Source organism: Aquarana catesbeiana, linkage group LG08, assembly GCF_042186555.1.
Source record: "Aquarana catesbeiana isolate 2022-GZ linkage group LG08, ASM4218655v1, whole genome shotgun sequence".
In the NCBI taxonomy this organism is placed as follows: Eukaryota; Metazoa; Chordata; class Amphibia; order Anura; family Ranidae; genus Aquarana; species Aquarana catesbeiana.
Window position 1 is genome coordinate 139,644,168 of NC_133331.1, and position 22,163 is coordinate 139,666,330.

Here is a 22,163-nt window from a genome sequence, read left to right on the forward strand (position 1 = left end):
ATTTGCTATGTTATAGGAACATCTAGAAGTGTTATTTGTGTCTAAGTGGTACACAAAAAATATACCTTTCTGGAATTCCTTCTAAAAACTAGCAGTGCACTCCTGTTCCTACAGCCTCATTGCTGTTTATCTGCAGTGTAAATTTCAGGTACTTCTGCTTCAGACTACTAGTTTGGAGTGAGAGATTTGGAGTGAGAGTTGTTGATTTCACTACTGTGCTGCTCCCTGTTATCCTTGCTGGAAGCTCTGACATAAGGAAGCAAAATCCCGCTTCCACCAAGATTGCTGCCTCTTTACAGAGACAGTGAAAAACAAGACATGGCAAGTAAGTAATAGGTAAAGATCGGCAAGCTGGGAGTCTACAGGCAATACTAGTGACTAGCTATTTGCCTTCCTTTTGGGGGCAAAACTTCTATTGTTCAGTTTTTCTTTAAAGTGATTGTAAGGCCCCTTTCACACGATTGGACCGTTCAGGTCCGCCTGTCAGTTTTGACGGCGGACCTGAACGGGCGCTCCATGTTAGCCTATGGAGCGACGGATGTCAGCGGAGACATGTCCGCTGACATCCGACCCAGTACGATTCGCAAAAAGCAGACGGATGGCCCTACGTCCAGGTCCTTCGCTGGCGGATCGGATCGGGTGAGATCTGATGAAAACGGACATGCTGTCCGTTTTTATCCGATCCCTCCATAGGCGGCAGCGGCGCCTGACAAGCCTCTTCCCGCTCAGTGAGCAGAGAGGGACCTGCCATCCGCCGGCTCAGCGGAGATCAGCGGACTGATCTCCCGCTGAGCCGGCGGACCGAGACGGGCTCCGTGGAAACGGAGTCCGCCTCGTGTGAATGAGGGCTAAGGCTTCGTTTTTTTGTTTTTTTAAATAACAAACATATCATACTTACTTCCACTGCGCAGTTCGTTTTGAACAGAGTGGCCCCGATCCTCGACTTCTCAGGTACCCCGGCGGCTCTGGTAGCTCCTCCCTACATCGTATAACCCCCTAGGAGAAGCGCTCTCCCGGGGGGGGTACCTTGCGGGCGCGCTCCCAAGTCCAGCATTTGAGTACATAGACACAGAATGTCAGACTTGGCCCCGCTCCCACGTCATTGGATTTGATTGACAGCAGTGGGAGCCAATGGCTGCGCTGCTATAAATATATCCAATCAAGAGCCGTGACAACGGGTAGAGGGGAAGAGCACTTCTCCGGCGTGGGAATTACAGGGCTCAGGTGAGTAAAACTGGGGGACAGGGGGGCCGGTCAGTGAGAGAAGTTTTTTCATCTTAATGCATAGAATGTATTAAGGTGCAAAAACATGAGGGTTTACAACCCTTTTAAAGCTGAAATCCAGCTTTTGCTACACTTTACATAGTTCATTTGGGCCAAGCTGGCCCAAACAAACTATGTTCCTCACCAACATGTGAGACTGCTGGAGTTGCAGTATAAACAGTATGTAGGTGAGGCTACATACAGCATACCTCACTGTGTTCTGCGTTCAAGCCGACACTTGCTGTCTCATATCCAGAACACATTAGAATCTATCTGAACGGCACTCAGCAAATCAGAGAAAGCAATGTGTTCTAGCAAGGAATACAAAGCTTCCTCTGGTTGGCTGAGTCGGAGAGGCGGGCTGATGTCACAACCTATGACTGAGCCAACTAGAGGAAGCTTTGTATTCATTGCTAGAATACATCACTTTCTCTGATTGGCTGAGCTCCGATCAAATAGACTCTTGTGTGTTCCAGGTATGAGACAGGACGTCTCGACTTAAAGTGCGGTATGCTGTATGTAGCCTCAACTACATGCAGTTTATACTGCACATCCAGCGGCCTCACGTTAGTGAGGGACAGCTTGGCCCAAAGTGTAGCAAAAGCTGGACTTCAGCTTGAAGTATCAGGTGACTGTTGGAGGCCATGTAAAAAGAATGTCCCAGTCAGTGCCGGTACAAGGTCATCCAGCGCCCAAGGCGAAGATGGCAAACTGGGCACCCCAGGTAAAGGGGGAGGGGCTAATAGCGGTGCACAGAGCAAAAGGCTCCATTCTAGCCTTTGCAGATATGATATGTGTGTGGTTTTACACAGCACTTGTAGGGCAGTCCATCCATTTCAATGGGCTGCCCTACGCATAAAAGATGCACAAAATAATCTTTTTAAAAATCACACCAGTAAACGCATGGTACTTTGTTATCATGCATTTTTTTGAAGGTGAATGAGTGTAAAAGCAAGGTGTGTGTTGTGCAATTAAGAATTAACATTGCCAATGCACATCTGTAAAAGAGCTGTGTGCGTTTGTGTATTGCAGGAATGCACGCAATTTTGCACACATTCCTGCAATGCACAAATGTCTACCTAGGGAAGAGGGAATTAATTCAAATTCAAAGAGCTCCGTTGCTAAAAGTTCCAAAACTCTCTCTAATAAAACATTAAAGTAGGCCAATCACATCCACATTTCAAGTAAAAGAAAATGAAACCACTTAACATAAGGTGTCCTCATCAGAGAGTCCCTTTACATCAGGTATCCCAATCAGAATCTCCCTTTACATTAGGTGCCCCCCTTTACAGCAGGTGTCCCAATAAAAGTTCCCCTTTACAGCAGGTGTCCCCATCAGAGTCCCCCTTTACATCAGATGCCCCCTTTACATCAGCTGTTCCCATCAGAGTCCTCCTTTACATCAGATGTCCTTATCAGTGTCCCCCATTACATCAGATGTCCCCATCAGTGTCCCCCTTTACATCAGGTGTTCCCATCAGTGTCCCCCTTTACATCAGATGTCCCGTCAGAGTCCCCTTTACATCAGCTGCCTCATCACAGTGCCCCCTTACACAATGTGTCCCCATCACAGTGTGACCCTTACACAATGTGTCCCCATCACAGTGGCCCCTTACACAATGTGTCCCCATCACAGTGCCCCCTTCACAGTGTCCCCATCCATCAGTTGTCACCCCTCCCCACATGTACTTACAGCTCTCCTGAATGAAGGCAGCTTCTCCTTCCTCTCCCCAGTCATGTGATAAGAGAAATGACAAGGGGAGAGAGGAAAGAAAGTCTGCCGGCTGTCAATCTCCCCCTGCAGGCTGGAGTTAGGAGAAAGCCTAATCCTCCCTCCAACAAGTGTCGGCAGCTGCTCCTTGTGACAGAAGTGAAATGGCGATCACTCAGGTCAGTGAGGAGCAGCACCAGGAGTGCACCCCCTCTCAACACAGCGCCCGGGCAGGTGTCTGCTTGGCTCCACCCTTGTACTGGCCCTGGTCCCAGTTGTCTCAAGCTCTAACACCTCCTGTAAGAATTTGGCCATTCCCAATCCCCAGGATTAGGGCATAGTAGAAGACAATGAGATCTACTACAAGCATCATGTACAAGCACATTTAGGTACCTACATATTATATTAGCTAGCATATTTCCTTTTTATTTGGTTTCCTTAAAGGTACCAACAAACATGAAAAAAAATCTTGTGGTTGCCTGCAAATTGGACCAGCTATCTAGTGTCAGGGTAGAACTAGCAATTCCACAGGTTAGGCCTGATCCCTAATGTTCTATAAGGACACCTGGCCTCTTCTTGCCTTACCAATTCTCATTGCAGCAGCAGAATGGTACATGCACACTGGGGCTCTTGTAAACACTTTTCTGATAGGAGAAAAGCAGCAAAATATATGCCTAAACTGACTGTCTGCGGGCAGTCCAGGGCTCTGGGTTTTGGATGCTCTTATAGCCAGTGGGATTTTCGGCTATCCTCTCGTGCCGTCACCTGCAATGTTTCCGGGGATCCGAGTATTTACTGTTGCAGGTCATGGAGCCAGTCTAGTGGTTAGTGATTTAGTAACAACCAACAGTTCTTTTAAGTTTGTGCCCCCAGGGATCCGAGTGATCTACACCACCAATGTTTGCCGAATTATGTTATGTACTTTTGACCATCTTTGCCGGGAGGGGTTTAACGCCTCTTGTACATTTGCCTCCATGTCCAGCCAGCGAGCTGGTGTTGTTTTAGGGATACAAACCCTCCTCCTGTGTTGGGGATGGGTGGGGTGGGCAGTTGGTTGAGTTGGGCCACTTTTGCTGGCTCTAAGTTGAGCGTTTTAGTTTGTCTGACAGTACTCTTATGTTGTTATGCCTCCCACTGCATGCTTCTTGGGACCTCTCTTCTGCCTTCCCCGGATCCGGGTGTCCAGCCTACTGAGGTTTGATTTCCTCTTCCACTCTTCCTTGCTTCCAATGTGATATAATGTCTTCTCTTAAAATACTCTCCTGGAACACACAAGGCCTGAACTCTGCAATTAAGAGATCCTTGGTGTTTCAGTTTATCAAAACTTATGGCCCTCATATCTGTGTGCTCCAGGCAGTGTTGCCAACCGTCAGTATTTTTACTGGCAGCCAGTAAAAAACGGGCACTTTTCTCCTGCCAGTAAGCTCCAGTAAGAGAAAAAGGTTGCCAGTAAAAAATATAGCTGCGAAGCTTGGCTCAGAACTGGGCATGCGCAGCTTGGGTCTGGAGCTGGCCAGGACCATCCAAGTGCCTGCTACAGTGTGTTCGGGTGGTACCGGCAGGGTGCAGATCTGGCAGAAACGGTGCTTGAGCATGTCGTGTGATGTCATGGTGCAAGGGAGCCGAGCGGAGCGGGCAGAGCCTTCATGTGCGGGTCTGTGGGGCGGGAGCAAGGCAAGCCAGGAGCGGGACTGTCAGTGCTGTTTGGACTGAAGGGGACTGAGAGGACCACCTGGCATGGAGAGACTGTCACTGTGACTCAGGATGGGACGTGTCAGTGATCTGTGCTGCTGCACAGTCCTGTCCCTGAGCCACTTGCTTACTATATTGAAAATAAAATAAGAAATATGTTTTTTGCTTTAATATCTACCTTAAATCACATTGCTAATTGCATATTGTACTTATGTATAGACTAAAATACTGAAATTTGCACTTTGCACAATTTGCACAACTGTAATTTTGTAACTTTTAGAAATGCCAGTAAAAACTAGGCTGTGCCAGTAAATTTTGGGTGTCATGTCAGCAAATTTCAATCTGGTAGGTTGGCAACACTGGCTCCAGGAGACGCACCTGACTCGCAGTAAGACCTTCAGCCTAAAAGAAGCCTTGGGTGGGATATCACTACCATTCTACGTACTATAACTTTGCAAGGGAAGTAAGTGTACTGGTCCTCAAGACACTCCTTGACCTGGCCCTGGATCAGGTGGGCAGATATGTGATAATCCATGCACTAATCCACTGTCTACCATGGGTTATAGTGGTTCTTTACCTACCACCTCCAGCTTCTTTCCATGTCCTGAATCTGATCACAGCTAAAATAGCAGAGTTCTCTACTGACAATGTGATCCTACTGGGAGATTTGAATTTAGTCCTGGACTTGAGGTTGGACAGACTAATGGCTAATGAGCATCTAGCGGCTTTGCATCACTTCCGGTTTCGGGTCGCGAATCGTCCCGGCTTCCTGTTTTTAAAGGCTTATATGCATTTGAAACAATGCGAGTATGTTTTCAACTTTTTATGTAACAATAAATGTAATTTAAAACGGAATCACACTATGGAGATGTCTCTTTCCTATATGTGGGTGATGCGGAGGGAGATCTAAAAGGAGAAAGATACACCTGATACCGCAAATATGGAAATATATAGCTGATACAGCAGACAAAGATCTGGTGATTGCTGCACAGTGGCAGATACTGTGAAAGAGAGATACCCTTGTGTGGGGTGAGTGGTTTGGGTGAGTGCAATACTTATAGGGGGTCTATAAGGAGCACAGAGCACAGATTTGAAGAGCACCTGTCACTTTATTATTTTTCTATTTTTATTCATATATATATTTTTTACGTTTTGCTCATCTGGAATGAATAATGGACTGTATATGATCACAGTGTATATATATATATTTTTTTCGCATGAAATTTCTTATATACAGTGGGTTCAAAAAAGTATTTAGTCAGCCACCAATTGTGCAAGTTCTCCCACTTAAAAAGATGAGAGAGGCCTGTAATTGTCATCATAGGTATACCTCAACTATGAGAGACAAAATGTGGAAACAAATCCAAACAATCACATTGTCTGATTTTTGAAAGAATTTATTTGCAAATTATGGTGGAAAATAAGTATTTGGTCACCTACAAACAAGCAAGATTTCTGGCTCTCGCAGACCTGTATCATCTTCTTCTTTAAGAGGCTCCTCTGTCCTCCACTCATTACCTGTATTAATGGCACCTGTTTGAACTCGTTACCAGTATAAAAGACACCTGTCCACAACCTCAAACAGTCACACTCCAAACTCCACTATGGTGAAGACCAAAGAGCTGTCAAAGGACACCAGAAACAAAATTGTAGACCTGCACCAGGCTGGGAAGACTGAATCTGCAATAGGCAAGCAGCTCGGTGTGAATAAATCAACTGTGGGAGCAATAATTAGAAAATGGAAGACATACAAGACCACTGATAATCTCCCTCGATCTGGGGCTCCACACAAGATCTCACCCCGTGGGGTCAAAATGATCACAAGAACGGTGAGCAAAAATCCCAGAACCACACAGGGGGACCTAGTGAATGACCTGCAGAGAGCTGGGACCAACGTAACAAAGGCTACCATCAGTAACACACTACGCCGCCAAGGACTCAGATCCTGCAGTGTGAGACGTGGATTGGGAGAATGTCATAAGATCAGATGAAACCAAAGTAGAACTGTTTGGCAGAAACACAACTCGTGTTTGGAGGAGAGAGAATGCTGAGTTGCAACCAAAGAACACCATACCTACTGTGAAGCATGGGGGTGGCAACATCATGGTTTGGGGCCGTTTCTCTGCAAAGGGAACAGGACGACTGATCCATGTACATGAAAGAATGAATGGGGCCATGTATCGTGAGATTTTGAGTGCAAACCTCTCATCAGCAAGGGCATTGAAGATGAAACGTGGCTGGGTCTTTCAGCATGACAATGATCCCAAACACACCGCCCGGGCAACGAAGGAGTGGCTTTGTAAGAAGCATTTCAAGGTCCTGGAGTGGCCTAGCCAGTCTCCAGATTCAACCCCATAGAAAACCTTTGGAGGGAGTTGAAAGTCTGTGTTGCCCAGCGACAGCCCCAAAACATCACTGCTCTAGAGGAGATCTGCATGGAGGAATGGGCCAACATACCAGCAACAGTGTGTGACAACTTTGTGAAGACTTACAGAAAACGTTTGACCTCCGTCATTGCCAACAAAGGATATACCGTATATACTCGAGTATAAGCCGAGTTTTTCAGCACATTTTTTTTGTGCTGAAAGTGCCCCCCTCTACTTATACTCGAGTCAAGCACTTTTCTGGTGCAAAGAATGACATTTCCCAAACCGACTTTGGGGCCCCATATCTCGGGGCCACATGGAGCTAGAAACCCCAGCTTTGGATATGTTGTAGTGCTAGTTCCACTGGGTTTGCATAAAAACTTTGGGGTTCCTAGCACTAAGTGGCCCCGAGATACGGAGCCCCAAATTTGGTATGCAAACCTACTAGCACTACAACATATCCAAAGCTGGGGTTCCTAGCTCCATATGGCCCCATAATCGGTTATGCAAACCTACTAGCACTACAACATATCCAAAGCTGGGGTTCCTAGCTCCATATGGCCCCAAAATCGGTTTAGAAAATGTTATTTTCTGCTGCAGAAAAGTGCTTGACATTTTCCAAACCAATTTTGGGGCCCCGTATCTCAGGGCCACTTGGTGCTAGGAACCCCAGCTTTGGATATGTTGTAGTGCTAGTTCCACTGGGTTTGCACACCAAATTTGGGGTTCCTAGCACCAAGTGGCCCCGGGATACGGGGCCCCAAATTCGGTCAACTGTGTCCATCTGCAGCAATGTCATTTCGGGACCCTTGGGGTCCAGAGACCCCAAATTTTGGCTGCAGCTAGGGAGCATCTAGGTACCCTTAACTACTGAGTTTGAAGTTCGGGGGACCTATGGCTGCAAATGGGCACAGTGAGGCATGCAAATGGGCACAGTGAGGCTGCAAATGGACATTGTTGACCCTCTTTTCCACTTACAGTAGCTGCACATTTCTCACCCTAGGCTTATACTCGAGTCAATAAGCTTTCCCAGTTTTTTGTGGTAAAATTAGGTGCCTCGGCTTATATTCGGGTCAACTTATACTCGAGTATATACGGTATAACAAAGTATTGAGATAAACTTTTGATATTAACCAAATACTTATTTTCCATCATAATTTGCAAATAAATTCTTCCAAAAATCAGACAATGTGATTGCCTGGATTTGTTTCCACATTTTGTCTCTCATAGTTGAGGTATACCTATGATGACATTTACAGGCCTCTCTCATCTTTTTAAGTGGGAGAACTTGCACAATTGGTGGCTGACTAAATACTTTTTTGCCCCACTGTATATATAGAGTATCACCAAGGCACGGTTTTGAAGAGCACCTGTCACTTTTGTTTTTTTATTTCATTTTTTATTTCATTCTATGTATTGAAGAATGGACTATATATGATCACAGCGCACTCATTTACTCTTGCATGTGTGCATTGTTAGCATCTGCACACACCAGTGTTCGGACAAAGCATTTGACACTTTTAACACGTTTTAGAAACTCTGATGTTTGTTATATATTTTTACATTGGAAGTATAATATAGGGATACACAGAGTGTCACACAGGGGCATGTAATTATTGCACCCCAGAACAGTGCCACACCTACCTGTTCTTATTTAATACTCACTGGCACCACCCGCCAAGGTTTAGCGACTTGGGCTGATATTTGGAGGTGGAAAACCCCCAAACGCGTGCCTTCACTTGTCACTCCGCCTAGCACAGGACTTTTTCCCACATAGACCTGGCTTATGCTGAGTGGGTCTGTCCTGTCCACAGTTTGCGATATTGTAATTTTGCCCCGGGGTATTTCGGATCACGCTCCGCTATTTTTGACCCTGGACCTGTCTGTCGTCCCCTCGGACAGACTGTGGAGGCTCTCCAGGTTTTGGGTCTCAGATGCAGAAGTGGAGTCTAGATTTAAGGGTGAGATGGAGACGTACTGGAGGGTCAATGCTGGCTCGGCCTCTGCATCCTCTGTATAGGATGCTTTCAAGGCATGTTTCAGGGGACAGTACTACACCATCATAGCTGGGGACCGCAGGGAGCGTAGAGCAGAACTTCCTGGCCTAGAGGCGGAGGCTGCTAGGCAGGAAGCTTTATATGTCAGATCCCAAGACCCCCATTGTTACGTCCGCCTACAATCCCTGACCAGAGAGATTCTCCTTTTAAGAACGACCTTGACGCAAAAGAAGTTACTCCATCAGACCCAATGAATATTTGAGCAGGGGGAAAATACTGGGCGCTTGCTAGCCTGGCTCTCCAGGGAGCAGTCGGGTGGAATGACCATTGGTCAGATCCTTGCCCCTGACGGTAAACTCCTCTCCACCCCGGAGGAGTTTAAACAATGCTTTGCCTCCTACCACCAAACGCTTTATAGCTCCCGGGCTGATTATGAACTCCAGGAACTGACAGCTTATCTAGATGCTATAGATATCCTGGTCCTCACCATGCCTCCATTAAAGTAGAGAAGATTCAGACAGCACTAAAAATGATGAGCTGGGCAAGATTCCTGGCTCAGACGGCATACCGGTTGAATTCTATAAGATGTACGCAGAAGACCTGGCCCCTAAGCTCCAATCTTTACTGGCTAAATCCCTGGAAGTGGCAACACTTCCTGACACCATGCATGACGCAGTGATAGTGGTCATTCCCAAACCAGGTAAAGACCCTACTCTATGCTCTTCTTATAGCCCTATCTCCCTCCTTAACGTAGACGCTAAAATACTTTCCAAGATCCTAGCTGTCACGGAACGTCCCACACTCCGCTTGAGTGCTTCCGTCATATACCACTTCCTCCCAGTCTGTATACAGATATCAGATATTCCAACCTCTCTGAGCACAAACAAGGCGACACTTGCTTGTTGCTACCAAGAACTGACTTTATTCAGAACCAGAATACAGTCTTATATACACAGGAGAAGATTACTCTAACAATACAAACGTAACCTAATTAACATGAGCTAATTATCTAATCCTTTATACAGCCTAGGTGACTGAGACATGACCTTTCGCCCAGACTTGTGGTCACCGAGCTTCACACAGTTATATCAACATAATATCAGTCGTCCCGTCTCCTACATTGTATAGAGGACAATGTCATTAGCTCATTCAATTAACATAAACACAGGTTGATGACACCAGCATCTCCTCACAGGATGTGTCCCAACAGAATGAATCAGTCTTATCAGCAGGGGGCTGCTGGAGGAACCCCCCCTCCCTCTTCAGGGACACAGATCCACAGCAAGGAGTCCCCAACAGAATCAAACAACAAACAATATTTACATATATACACGACTGAGTCCGATTAATACAGTTCAAACCGGACCTCCAATTCACCCCACAAAGAGCACCGTTCCATTGAAAATCCAGGGCCCATAATCAAAAGGCAACAGGCTTGCATACAGTCCTCTCCAACAGCCTCTGTCCCGGCTAGGTCTGTGACATTTCTCCCCTTTCGGCAGGAGACTAACACAGGAGGAGACCCCAGACGGGTTGACTCCGAAGTTAGTCCATAGTTCCAGTTCTCTACTGCCTGTACCCACACAGTACTCCAAACAAATTGTTCCAAACAGAGTATTACTCACCCAGCCAACCTCTGCCTCTCTCAGAGAACATATCTGCCGCTGGGGAGAGGCCTGGACTGGCTCTTCTCCCTGGAATCCTTTCTGCCGCTGGAGAGAAGACAGGGTGTCTGGGCTCACTCTGTCATGCTGTTGGGGATCGGGGCCCACTGCCCAGCATCCCTGGGGTATACAGGTGGAGACTGAAGTCCCATCCACCTTCAAAGGAAATCCATCCTCTGTTAGTTGAGGGCAGAGTCCAGCAGTCCTCGGCCCTGTTGCCAGCCCTTCTGCTGGAAACCCCACACCATCTGTTCCGGCTAACTGTTGGAGAGGGAGGCCGACTGCTCCGCCTCCCTGGAACTCTGTAGTTGTTGCCGGTGCTGGGCAGAGGTTGGTAGCACTCTGCCCTGTTGCCAGCACTTCTGCTGGGGACTCCGCATCCTCTGCTCCGGCTAACTGTTGGGGCAGGAGGCTGGCTTCCTCCACTCCCAAACTGTGTAGCTGCCATTGGGGAGGTGAGCCGGCTGCTTCCTTTTCCATTCCCTCATCTGGCTGCTGGGACGACATGTCGATGGTACTGTCTCCCAGGTACACGGATCTTTGCTGGGGAGGAAAGCCCACTTCCTCCACCCTGGCCAACTGTTGGGGAGGGACAACACACACCTCCTCTCCCTTCTCCCCCTGTATCTGCTGCTGGGAAGTGATTGCCATCTTCTCAGCCTGAGCCTCCACAATTGCTGCAGGTGTGGGGCAGAGGTCTTGGACCCTCTGTCCAATTGCCAGCACTTCTGCTGGGGGTTTGCCAGGTGGTTCCTCCTCTACAGAAACGTCTATTAAATCCCCAGTCTCTGGAATTGGTAAAAGTGTGGGGCAGAGGTCTTGGACCCTCTGTTCAGTTACCAGATCTTCAACTGGAGAAGTTTGTTTTAACTCCATAGATGCTGCTGGCAGAAAATCACATGTCCCTGTCAGTGTTGTGGGAGAAAGGCCGACTACCTCTTCTCTCAAGAAGGCCGAAGCCACTGTTGGTGTTGGGCAGAACACAGTGAACTTTGGCCCTGATAGCAGCTCTTCTGCTGGAGGCTCATCAGGTTGTTCTTCCTCAGCAGAAAAGTCTATTAAATCCCCCGTCTCTGCAACTGGTATCTGGGGATGGAGGTTCACCATCTCCTGTCCATGGAACCCAGAAGATGTTATCAGTGCTGGGCAGAGGTTAGCAGAGCTCTGCCCTGTTGTCAGCACTTCAGCTTTGGGGATGGCAATCTCCAGATTTTCCACTGCAGATTCTCTGGCATGCTGCTGGACAGGCACATTCCTCCATCCAAGATCATCCCATGCAGAAACAGGATCATCAAGGTCAGTCAGCACTTGCTGCATCCGCCATAAGACCTCCGCCTCCATAGCTGTGGGGGCAGGTTGGCAAAGCACACTATTGCTCTGCCACATTGCCGACTCTTCAGCCAGGATTTCAGGGTTGTCAGCTGGTATTTCCTGATAGTCCCAGGCAAAGGGAGCCCAGCCCTGGCACTGAGCAATGTCTAGCAGCCGTCTGTAGGCGATCTCTAGCTCCCATTCCTGAACGGCCAGAAACTCCAAATCTTCCTGTGCCCAGTGCACTTCCGAAATGTTCAGTAGCCCTTCTCTGAAATCCATGATTTCGTCCACCCGCCGCTCCAAATCACTCCCAAAGTTAGGGTCCCCTGTCAGCTTCACAAACAACAGTCCCAAGCCGCTGTAGCTTAAGCCTTCCGTTGGGCTGTCATCCGCTATCCAGGGACATGCTTGGGATACATGCCACCGGAGGGCTCTGTAGCTCTCATCCAGCTTTATCTCTGCCCAGACCAGCCTGCTTAATTCAGCTGTCTGCTTCTTGTGTGGTTTTTCTCCCAAAAACCGCACCCGCAGTCCGTACTGCGACCAGTACCTTTCCTCGATGGAGGGGAGAACTTTTCCCTGGTGTCGCTGCTCACGGGCTAGCGCTTCCTTCCAGAGTTTGCAGCGAATAGAATCACACCATCCCAGCAGGACCTGCTCCGATACTGGTCCTCTGTGCTGTATCTGCATCTCTCGCAACCTCCTTCTGAATTCCTCATCCATGGCGGCTGGTATCTGTACCTCTCCTCTCCTGCTATCTGGACCTTGGATCTAGATGGAAGTTTGGATGTCCCAGACTGCAGGAAGCTTTCCCGCTGCTTGCCACCAATGTCACGGAACGTCCCACACTCCGCTTGAGTGCTTCCGTCATATACCACTTCCTCCCAGTCTGTATACAGATATCAGATATTCCAACCTCTCTGAGCACAAACAAGGCGACACTTGCTTGTTGCTACCAAGAACTGACTTTATTCAGAACCAGAATACAGTCTTATATACACAGGAGAAGATTACTCTAACAATACAAACATAACCTAATTAACATGAGCTAATTATCTAATCCTTTATACAGCCTAGGTGACTGAGACATGACCTTTCGCCCAGACTTGTGGTCACCGAGCTTCACACAGTTATATCAACACAATATCAGTCGTCCCGTCTCCTACATTGTATAGAGGACAATGTCATTAGCTCATTCAATTAACATAAACACAGGTTGATGACACCAGCATCTCCTCACAGGATGTGTCCCAACAGAATGAATCAGTCTTATCAGCAGGGGGCTGCTGGAGGAACTCCCCCTCCCTCTTCAGGGACACAGATCCACAGCAAGGAGTCCCCAACAGAATCAAACAACAAACAATATATACATATATACACGACTGAATCCGATTAATACAGTTCAAACCGGACCTCCAATTCACCCCACAAAGAGCACCGTTCCATTGAAAATCCAGGGCCCATAATCAAAAGGCAACAGGCTTGCATACAGTCCTCTCCAACAGCCTCTGTCCCGGCTAGGTCTGTGACACTAGCCAATCGATTGAAGACAGTCATTACGGCCCTAATACACCCTGACCAAATGGGCTTCATGCCAGGCGGAGGTACTGACATCAATATCCGCATACCCACATTGCTATAGCTGAGCCTACTGACCCGGGCGTGCTGGCCTCACTCAATGCCGAGAAAGCCTTCGACTCGGTCGAGTAGGGCTACTTGTGGGTGGTCCTATCCAGATTCGGGTTTGGGCCCCTGGTTCACGTCCTGGCTGCGGATGCTGTATACCCACCCTCGAGCATGTATGTATACCAACGGAAACCTGTAGGAGGTCTTCACTCTGGGGGGACGACGACACATCAGGGTTGCCCACTCTCCCCGGCATTGTTTGCCTTGGCACTGGAACCGCTTGCCATTCTCCTCAGAGCTGACCCAACGGTTAGGGGTATACGAGTAGGTACAATAGAAGAGAAGATCTCCCTGTATTCCGATGACTCACTCCTCTATCTGGCTGATGCTTCCTCCTCCCTACATTCAGCACTGGCCATTTTTGATTGATTTGGGGGATACTCTGGTATCCATTTAAACTGGAACAAATCGGTCCTGTTCCCACTTCACCTGTCATTGCCCCGCGTAGACACACATACACCTCTGTGTTGGGTGGACGAATTTACCTACTTGGGTGTGATGGTGGGTGACGTGGCGGCTGGCTACCTCGAACGGAATGTATACCCTGTCTTGACACAGCTCACTCAGCAATGCATGACATGGCGGACCCTCCCTCTGGCGGATCTTCCAAAATTTTTAAATTTTTTTAGGCATACCCGGACCCCTGTTCCTAAGTCCCTTTTTCAACGCCTTGAAAGCGTTGTGATCTCCTTCGTTTGGGCCGGCAAGCCCCCCGCGGGTGGCAAAACAGATACTTTACCTTCCATTGTCTGGCAGTGGATTGGCACTTCCCAATTTCCTAATATATTACTGGGTGACAGTGCTTGTCACTGTGAGGTGGTGGTTCTCCAGCCCCAGCAGAACCCTGCGGTTACATTGGGGGCAGCTCTCCTGGGTTCATATGCAGCACTGTCTAATCTGGTGTACCGGGACTGTGGGGCTCACCCCTCTGTGACGGGCCCCATGAAAACCACGATCCGAGTGTAGCGATGCTCCAGAGGAGCAGTCCTGAAACCGTCTTGTATTTCCCCACACACCCCATTATGGGGCAATCCTTTGCTTCCTCACCTTTATAAAATCCTTGACCCTGCGGTGTGGGTTATGAGAGTAATTACTACCCTCAGCCAGGTGATGCCGAGGGGTGAAATTGCCTCATTTCAGGAGTTGCGACTGACCCATCGCCTTCCAGGATCCTTTCAATTCAGATACTGGCAGCTGAGGCATGCCCCTAGAACCCAGTTCCCTACTCAGGTGATGCTCAAACCTGATTCGATTGAGCGTATCCTGGTTTCTGGGGTACTGGAGAAACCCTTGTCCTCCGTGTACCTATATCTGGCAGTGGCATATGATGTTAAACTGACACGATCGCTGCACAGATGAAGAGTGGATATTCCCTCTCTGGGAGACGGGTATTGGGAGGAATGCATCAAATGATTTATTCTCTCCATGATTGCAGCCAAAGACAGGTTCATCCAGTTGAAGTTTTTGCATAGAGCATACTACACTCCGCAGAGGCTAGCTAGTATTTATCCCAGTCTTAGCCCACTGTGCACTAGATGTGCCCTTGAACCGGGTACCTTCTTCCATATGGTCTGGTCCTGTCCAAAGCTCCGTCCATACTGGCGAGCAGTGTCAGACACTCTGGGGGATATCTGGGGGATAGACATACATAATTTGATAAGGTTTGGTCGAATTGGTTCGACGCCTGTGGCTGATCCCCGATAACTTACCTGTCACCAAACCTTTAGGGTCAAGGTTCAAACATGTGTCTCCTGGTCCTTCTCCCTCCCCCTCTCCCTGAGATCTCTGCTCATACCACTTTCTTTCCATGCTCTCTATGCTGTGTCTCCCTGCCTATTTGCTCCCCCCCCCCCCCCACCTCCTGTATCATGCACCAGTTATCAATAGGGTAGGGTAGGAATACTTGCTCTTATCAGCTCCATACCCCTGTCTGTTCTTCGAATACAGCTATAATATGTATTGTATGTTTATACTACTCTGTATACAAATTTTGAGCTGAATGGTGACTCTGCGGCTAAATTGTTATTATGGTATGTAATGCTATGTCAGATGTCAGATTTTTTATTTGCTGATCTTGATAGGCTTGTACTGTCTTGTTTGTCTAATAAAACCTCCTCTGTTAAAAAAAAAAAAATAATATATGCCTAAGCGGCGTTTATGCAAATGCATTTAGGAGCATTAAGCACCTGGGCATTTATTCCTTTTTATTGGCCAGAATATTCATTTCATTCTGGTTTAGGTGGGTTTAGATGCATTTACACGTTTTGGCATTTTTTCAGCCGCAGTGCTGATGTTTTTATTTTCTGCCCTTAAACGCCTCACCTTTAAACTCCTGTAAACAGCTATGTGTGCATGGACACATAGGCCAACATAGAGGGGCATTTAGATGCAGAAAATAAAAAGTCAAGCGTTTTTAAACTGCAGAGTGCATGCGTCCTAAATGTGTGTCAGTGTTAGAGCCAACAAAGTCTGAAAAATACTGGAAAGTACAGAAATAAAGCCCTATTGCCAGGAAATACATATAAAGCTATTCAGGGTGAACATTAATAATACATAAAGCAATAAAACAAATATGCAATTTGCACTGTACGTATTTGTCAATGCTTTTCTGGTGGGGTGTATTTTTATTTTCAGTCCCAAGTGAATGTAAAAAAAATCAATATATAACTGAGTAACAAACCTCAAGAGATCCCTACGCATGATCAAGCAACGCAAATAGTCTGCCAATTTCTTCTGCATCATTGATAACCTCAGCCAGGCTCTAGCTCGACCAAGAGGTGTTCTGCAGTTGAGATAAAAGACGATTAGATTAAAGTATCCACATGACCACCAAGGCAGCAATTATGGCTTCTGCATAGCAGGCAGGAATAGGTTGCCTGGCAACATGAAATGGCATACCTGAGCCCTGGTAAGTCTCGCACGCTGGCTGCAATCTCCTCAGCTTCTGGACACAGCTTCTCCACCAGTTCCAGGGGATCCCATATTGTTCTGCTAAAGCTCAAAAATGATTTTCTCACTGTAGGATTAAAAAAAAAAAAAAAAAAAATTCAAAATAAAAGTAAAGTGCCTGTAATGTATAGCAATGCAAAATTCAAGTGTTGTCTAAGCTCTGCCTTTGTATTTCCTCACTTAAAGTGAGCCAGTAACAATTCTTAGTTATAACTGTGCCAGTGTACTTATGGAAAAATGTATATTTGGCCCCTCACAAAGATTTATTTACTTTGTATAGAGGACAACTATGGAGCAGAAACGTGACCTGAGGTCTAACAGATGCTGCCTTCTAAGCTGTCTGGGAAATGCTAACATGCTTTTTCCCAGCTACAGAGTGGGAACAACATTATCTATTACAACTCTATTTTGTTGGTACTACTCTGCACAAAAATTTACAGAAGTAATGTAGCCTTACTCATTTCCTGAAAAAAAGGTACTAGAGGTCATCACCTCCTGTCCCTTTAGTTACTGGATATAATTTTCAGACAATACCTCAGCAAGGTTAAGGGGCTCAGTCGTGATAGTGGAAGGATTGGTACCATTCAAGTGGTTAAAGGAGCAGCCAAGCCTTCTTTTTACAGCACGTTAAAGCTGACGCAGAAGCAAGCATTCCAGTGTGGCGTGTACAGGGCTGCTGCCCCGTAACCAAAATCTCTGAAGCTTTTTCTAGGCGGTAATAAAGCTTTCTGCAAGTCGTGGAGAAAATCTGACACCGACAGGGTTGAGGGTCTGTGTAGTCACATCTATTTTGCTATGTCAATCACCTTAGTAAGAGTTTGCCTTATTACTATTTTTGTTACTATTCAGGAACTGTATTTTATTGTAACATCTAAGCTTTCATATCGGGGCTTTTTCCTGAGCCACAAGCTTTAGAATGTTATTTCATTCCACTGTAGACTGTCAATAATTGCTCACTGCATTAGTCACACATTACTACAGTATCTGCATGAGATCAGACAGTTAAAGTGGTTGTAATCCTTAAAAAAAAAATAAAAATGAATCTATAGCACAGTGCTTGTGCCATGTAATTTGTCCCCTCTGCAGTGATATGATTAAGTGTGTAGTAGTATAGTAGTATCGTGGGTATGATAATTAATTAGTAAGTACTCTTCCGCAGCAACCCAATTCTTCCAGAGAGATGCACTTTATTGACTTCCAACACAGAACAAAGTCCAAAGTCCACAGATGACAAAAATATCCAGCAGAGTATATCATTCAGAGTCCCATTTCTTAGGTCTGTGTCTTAATACACAGACAAGCCTAACTAAAACTATAGACTGAATGCCGTGTTATATTCACTAGACACTGAATGGCTGAGCAATTTGATTGGCCATTTCAATTTAGGACTTTTATTTGCTTCAGTCTTTCAGACAGACAACAACTCCCAGCCGTGAACAGCTGCAGTCATAAACCACCCCAATTTGCACTCCCGCATATCAACATCAACAAGTCCCCCTAGATATGTGTAATTAGATTAGATTAACAGATACTACCTGAACACCCTTTGAGATGTTCAAATAGACTTGCATAAGATTAACACATCAAAGGGTCTTCAGCTGTCCCCTTGCTATGTTAAAATTCAGTTGGCTAGGACAAATCAACCATTGTCAACTGAATTCTGGCCTGGTTAATATTGACTGTATGTATACATACATATAATAATATAATGTCCCACATAAATCGGTGAACATATTACAACACCTCCTATGTTGTAATATGCCTGGTTGATCCTGCCTGTTCCTGTGTACCCCTGTCTGTGCTGACCAAGGTAATCATGCCTGCTGAGCCATGATACTGTGTTCGGATTATGTGACTGTCATCCCGTTCTCTGCTGTCAGTCTCTCCCCTCTCCCTCTCCCACCCTCACCTCGCCTGTCAGCGTGAGAGCGGCTTTCCTCCCTGCCGCTATTCAGCTTCAATATACAGGAAAAAATACTTGTATCCCCCTCTGGATTGTGCAGTTATTAGCTATAGCATGTGGTGTGTGTTTTTTTCAAATGAAAAGGCTAAATACCTTTTACCGCCGCAAGTTACGTGACTTCTCTCAGCTGGCCGGCTGACGTTACAGGGGGATCTCAGCCCCTACCGTTGCTATGCATAGATCAAGAAAGAAGCTCGGAGGGGGATCATGTGACCGTACAGCTGCGGCATGAGAAAAGGTATTTAGCCTTTTCATTATAAAAAAAAACACATACACTATAGTTAGTTATTGCATAATCCAGAGGTGATACAAGTAAAGTCACAGTGTGACTTTACCAACACTTTAAGAGAGTAGCAATTGTCAGACTTCACCTCAATAGTCATCCTCTGACAAAGCAGGGGCTCATGACTCAAAAAGAAAGTGGCTTGCTACAGAGTTGTTTTAACTTGATTTGGTTTGCCTTTGAGTTGCTTATGAAGCTGTTATTCTACTGAACTGCATTGAGTTACTTTAGCATTCACACTAACTAGCTTCAAGGGGATAAAAATCAATTTATATTCAGGCAAATACCTATATACATGAGCCTATAGTAAGACTTATTGGGGATATACATACTAGTTAATTGGGCTGGGCTAAAGCATTTAAAAAAATGTATCTTTTATTAAACTTTATAATTTACTTAGAAAGTTTCATGCCAATCTAGGTACTTAATCATAGCTATGATTAAGCGCCTACGTTGGCGTGAAAAGAGTTAGCTGGTGGCTATATTCCCTCATTTGTACATTGTGGATTGGCGTTGTGAATTATGAATCAATAAAGGTGATTTTATGGAACTGCAAAAAGTTATTTGGCGTTAAACCAACGCATCTGCAACAAAGAAAAATCATTCTGATACTATAATGAGGAAAAGACAAGAATTGGAGATATAATCAATCTAAGGACACTTTCACTGTACTGTCACTTCCCAGGGCTGACACACAACAGGAATATCTTTAATTTAAAAAGAAGTAAAAGTATAACAGTACATACCATCAAATTAATATATGTAATTAGTTATTAGTTAATATGTTACTTATGTACACAGACCTTACAGACAAACAGCTACTTATGCATACATGCTTCAGCAAATGTTCAATTTATATTGTAATAACAATAACTCTCACTCACATACTGTACCTTTAAGGCCATGCTTGAGGCAATGTTCCATTACAACAAAGAACTGCTGAAGAGGAGGGTAATCTGAATCCAAAGTACGGCCATAGCCCAGAGCTGATTCAATGAGTCCTTTTATACTTAGCTTAGCCATGTTCAGCAGATTTGCACGCTCAACTACAGCTGGGTCTTTTGCTGTTGGTAGACATGTGAGAACAATAACATTATATACCATATAGCCAGCAAAAATGACCTGCAAATTATATATATTTAAAAAATGTAAAATATTTGGCTGTAGCAGGAGGCAGTTTGTTTGCGATGGGATGGAAAGCAGTACAATGAGTGTCTGCAGGAAACAGTGACGCATAGTGGACGTTCCTTGCAAGTTTGGGGCTGAATTTCTGCAAATGGACTGAAAGATTTGGTCGGGATCAAAGGTGTCCTCAATGCGAAGAAATACAGGCAAATACTTATCCATTGTGCCAAATCATCAGGAAGGAGTGCGATTGGCCCCACGTTTATTCTGCGGCAGGACAATGGCCCCAAACAAATCCAGACAATGTCATTGAGAACTATCTTCAGAAGAACAGGGAATGTGACAGCTACAATATTTGTTTACTATTCTAGGGTAGAGTCTCCCATACTTTGGTGCAATGGGTACCACCTATACATTAAAAATAATGTATAGATTCTTTAAACTATTGTGAGTAACCACTCTGTCGTTTCTAGTGAGGACCACACTGTGTTGTCTCCAGTTAGGAGGATGCATCAAATTAGGTCATTGCCCTTCCGAGAATGGCCAGTGGAACCAAATGCAGACAAGGGTTAGTGGTTTCCCTCCTCAGGACTGCTGCCCCTTACCTTACCTATACATCACCTGTGGGCACATGCCATTTGTTTTACATATCTAGTGCTTGAAAAACAGTATCGGGTCTTAGGCTGGATTCACACCTATGCATTTTTAGTTCTTCTTGCATTTTGCACTACAGTCCATTTAACATGGTTTTCTATGGAACGCGTTCTGTAGTGCAAATTCTATAATGCAAACAGCACTAAAAATGCATAGGTGTGAATCCAGCCTAAGACCAGATTCGCACCTATGCAGGTTGCAGTTTGCATATTGCAGATGCTAACAATAACAATTCTTAAAAATGTTCCCTCCCCCACCTCCTACCTATCCTGCATACCCTGTATAAAAAAAAAGATCTGTTTTTTGTACCCATTTTTAATCCACTCAAATGTGGTCAAGTGAACCCGCAGCCCCGGTTTCCCTGTGTCAGTGAGCGGCTGCTGCAGGGGACAGGAGGGAACGCCGACAATGACTGGACCATGGCAGCCTATGAGACTATGGCTTTCAGAATTCACAGTTGTCATTGAGTGCTCCCAGTGACCCCATTGGAGAGAATTTCCTTCACTTTCCATCCCCGTGACACCCATAGAAGACATTCAGTAACACTTGTCAGGAAGGTATAGGCAGCAATAATAACGTTGTCAGAAGTTTTAACCTTTCTTCATTCTACTAAAAATTTGTTTTTTAGTCTGTGTCCCAGTTGAGGAGATTTTCTGTCACTTTCAGTTTTTTTGTGTTGTGAGGTTTAATCTCCCCACCAGAGAAATTAAAAACCTGACAAAGGCTTTAATTCTTCCCTAGTCTATTCAAAAGAAATTTGGTTCTGTCTGGAGTTGGGCTTGAGCTTATGCTGAGGTTTCTTATGACAACAATAGTTAGAAATAAAGCAATACTTCTCTGAGCTGCAGTAAAAATGATTTGTAGCAGAGGATGAAGTTAGCAGAAACAGGCTTCCATGTTGATGACAGTGTCATGCTTGTGTATAATGCACAGTCGGATAGAATGTTGTACCTGGCTGAGACACCACAGCTGCAGTGAGATGGGAGACCCAGTTAACGGGGTTCCTTGGCGCTCCAAACTGAGCCATAATCACTAGGAGATTCCTCTCTTATTTCAGTGATCTGTAGAGGAGAGATATGCAAGATATTAAAGCTACCCACATGCAATTAATAATAAATGTGCTGACAATCACATCATTAGCAAGATATCGATTTGAAATCATAAGCACTCATCATGTGATATATAAATTATATTTAAGTACATACATAAAGAATAAAGGTCGCCGACAGCCTGTCATTGCACTATATGGGGCCACTGCTGTCAATCCCAGCAGAAAGGGTTCCTTGAGCTGTGGCTGTTTGACTTCCCATCTGATGGTCCTTACATAGCTCTGTGATCAACGCCACTTGGCAGAGCCAGCTGCATGCCACCTATGATCTTTTTGGCTGTAAGGAAGGCATTCGGACCACCAATGTAAAAGTAAGCATTCTTCCCACTGACCACCAATGTAAGGGGGGCAGCCTTCCCACTGACCGCCAATGTAAGGGGGGCTTTTT

General features: G+C 45.7%; 1 protein-coding gene across 3 annotated transcripts in view; it reads right to left on the minus strand.

The window, feature by feature from the left end:
* Positions 1–22,163, minus strand: part of RUFY2 (RUN and FYVE domain containing 2) — a 127,204-nt gene that overhangs the window by 100,532 nt on the left and 4,509 nt on the right. For 2 of the 3 annotated variants that reach the window (XM_073596462.1, XM_073596460.1), the window contains exons 2-5: positions 21,619–21,728; positions 19,773–19,952; positions 16,592–16,709; positions 16,374–16,475 (exon numbers count right to left, since the gene is read on the minus strand). In XM_073596462.1, coding sequence (XP_073452563.1) covers positions 16,374–16,475; positions 16,592–16,709; positions 19,773–19,952; positions 21,619–21,694 — 476 coding nt within the window. In that variant the 5' untranslated portion in view covers positions 21,695–21,728. The remainder of the gene's footprint in view (positions 1–16,373; positions 16,476–16,591; positions 16,710–19,772; positions 19,953–21,618; positions 21,729–22,163) is intronic. The other variant, XM_073596461.1, reaches the window with a different exon arrangement.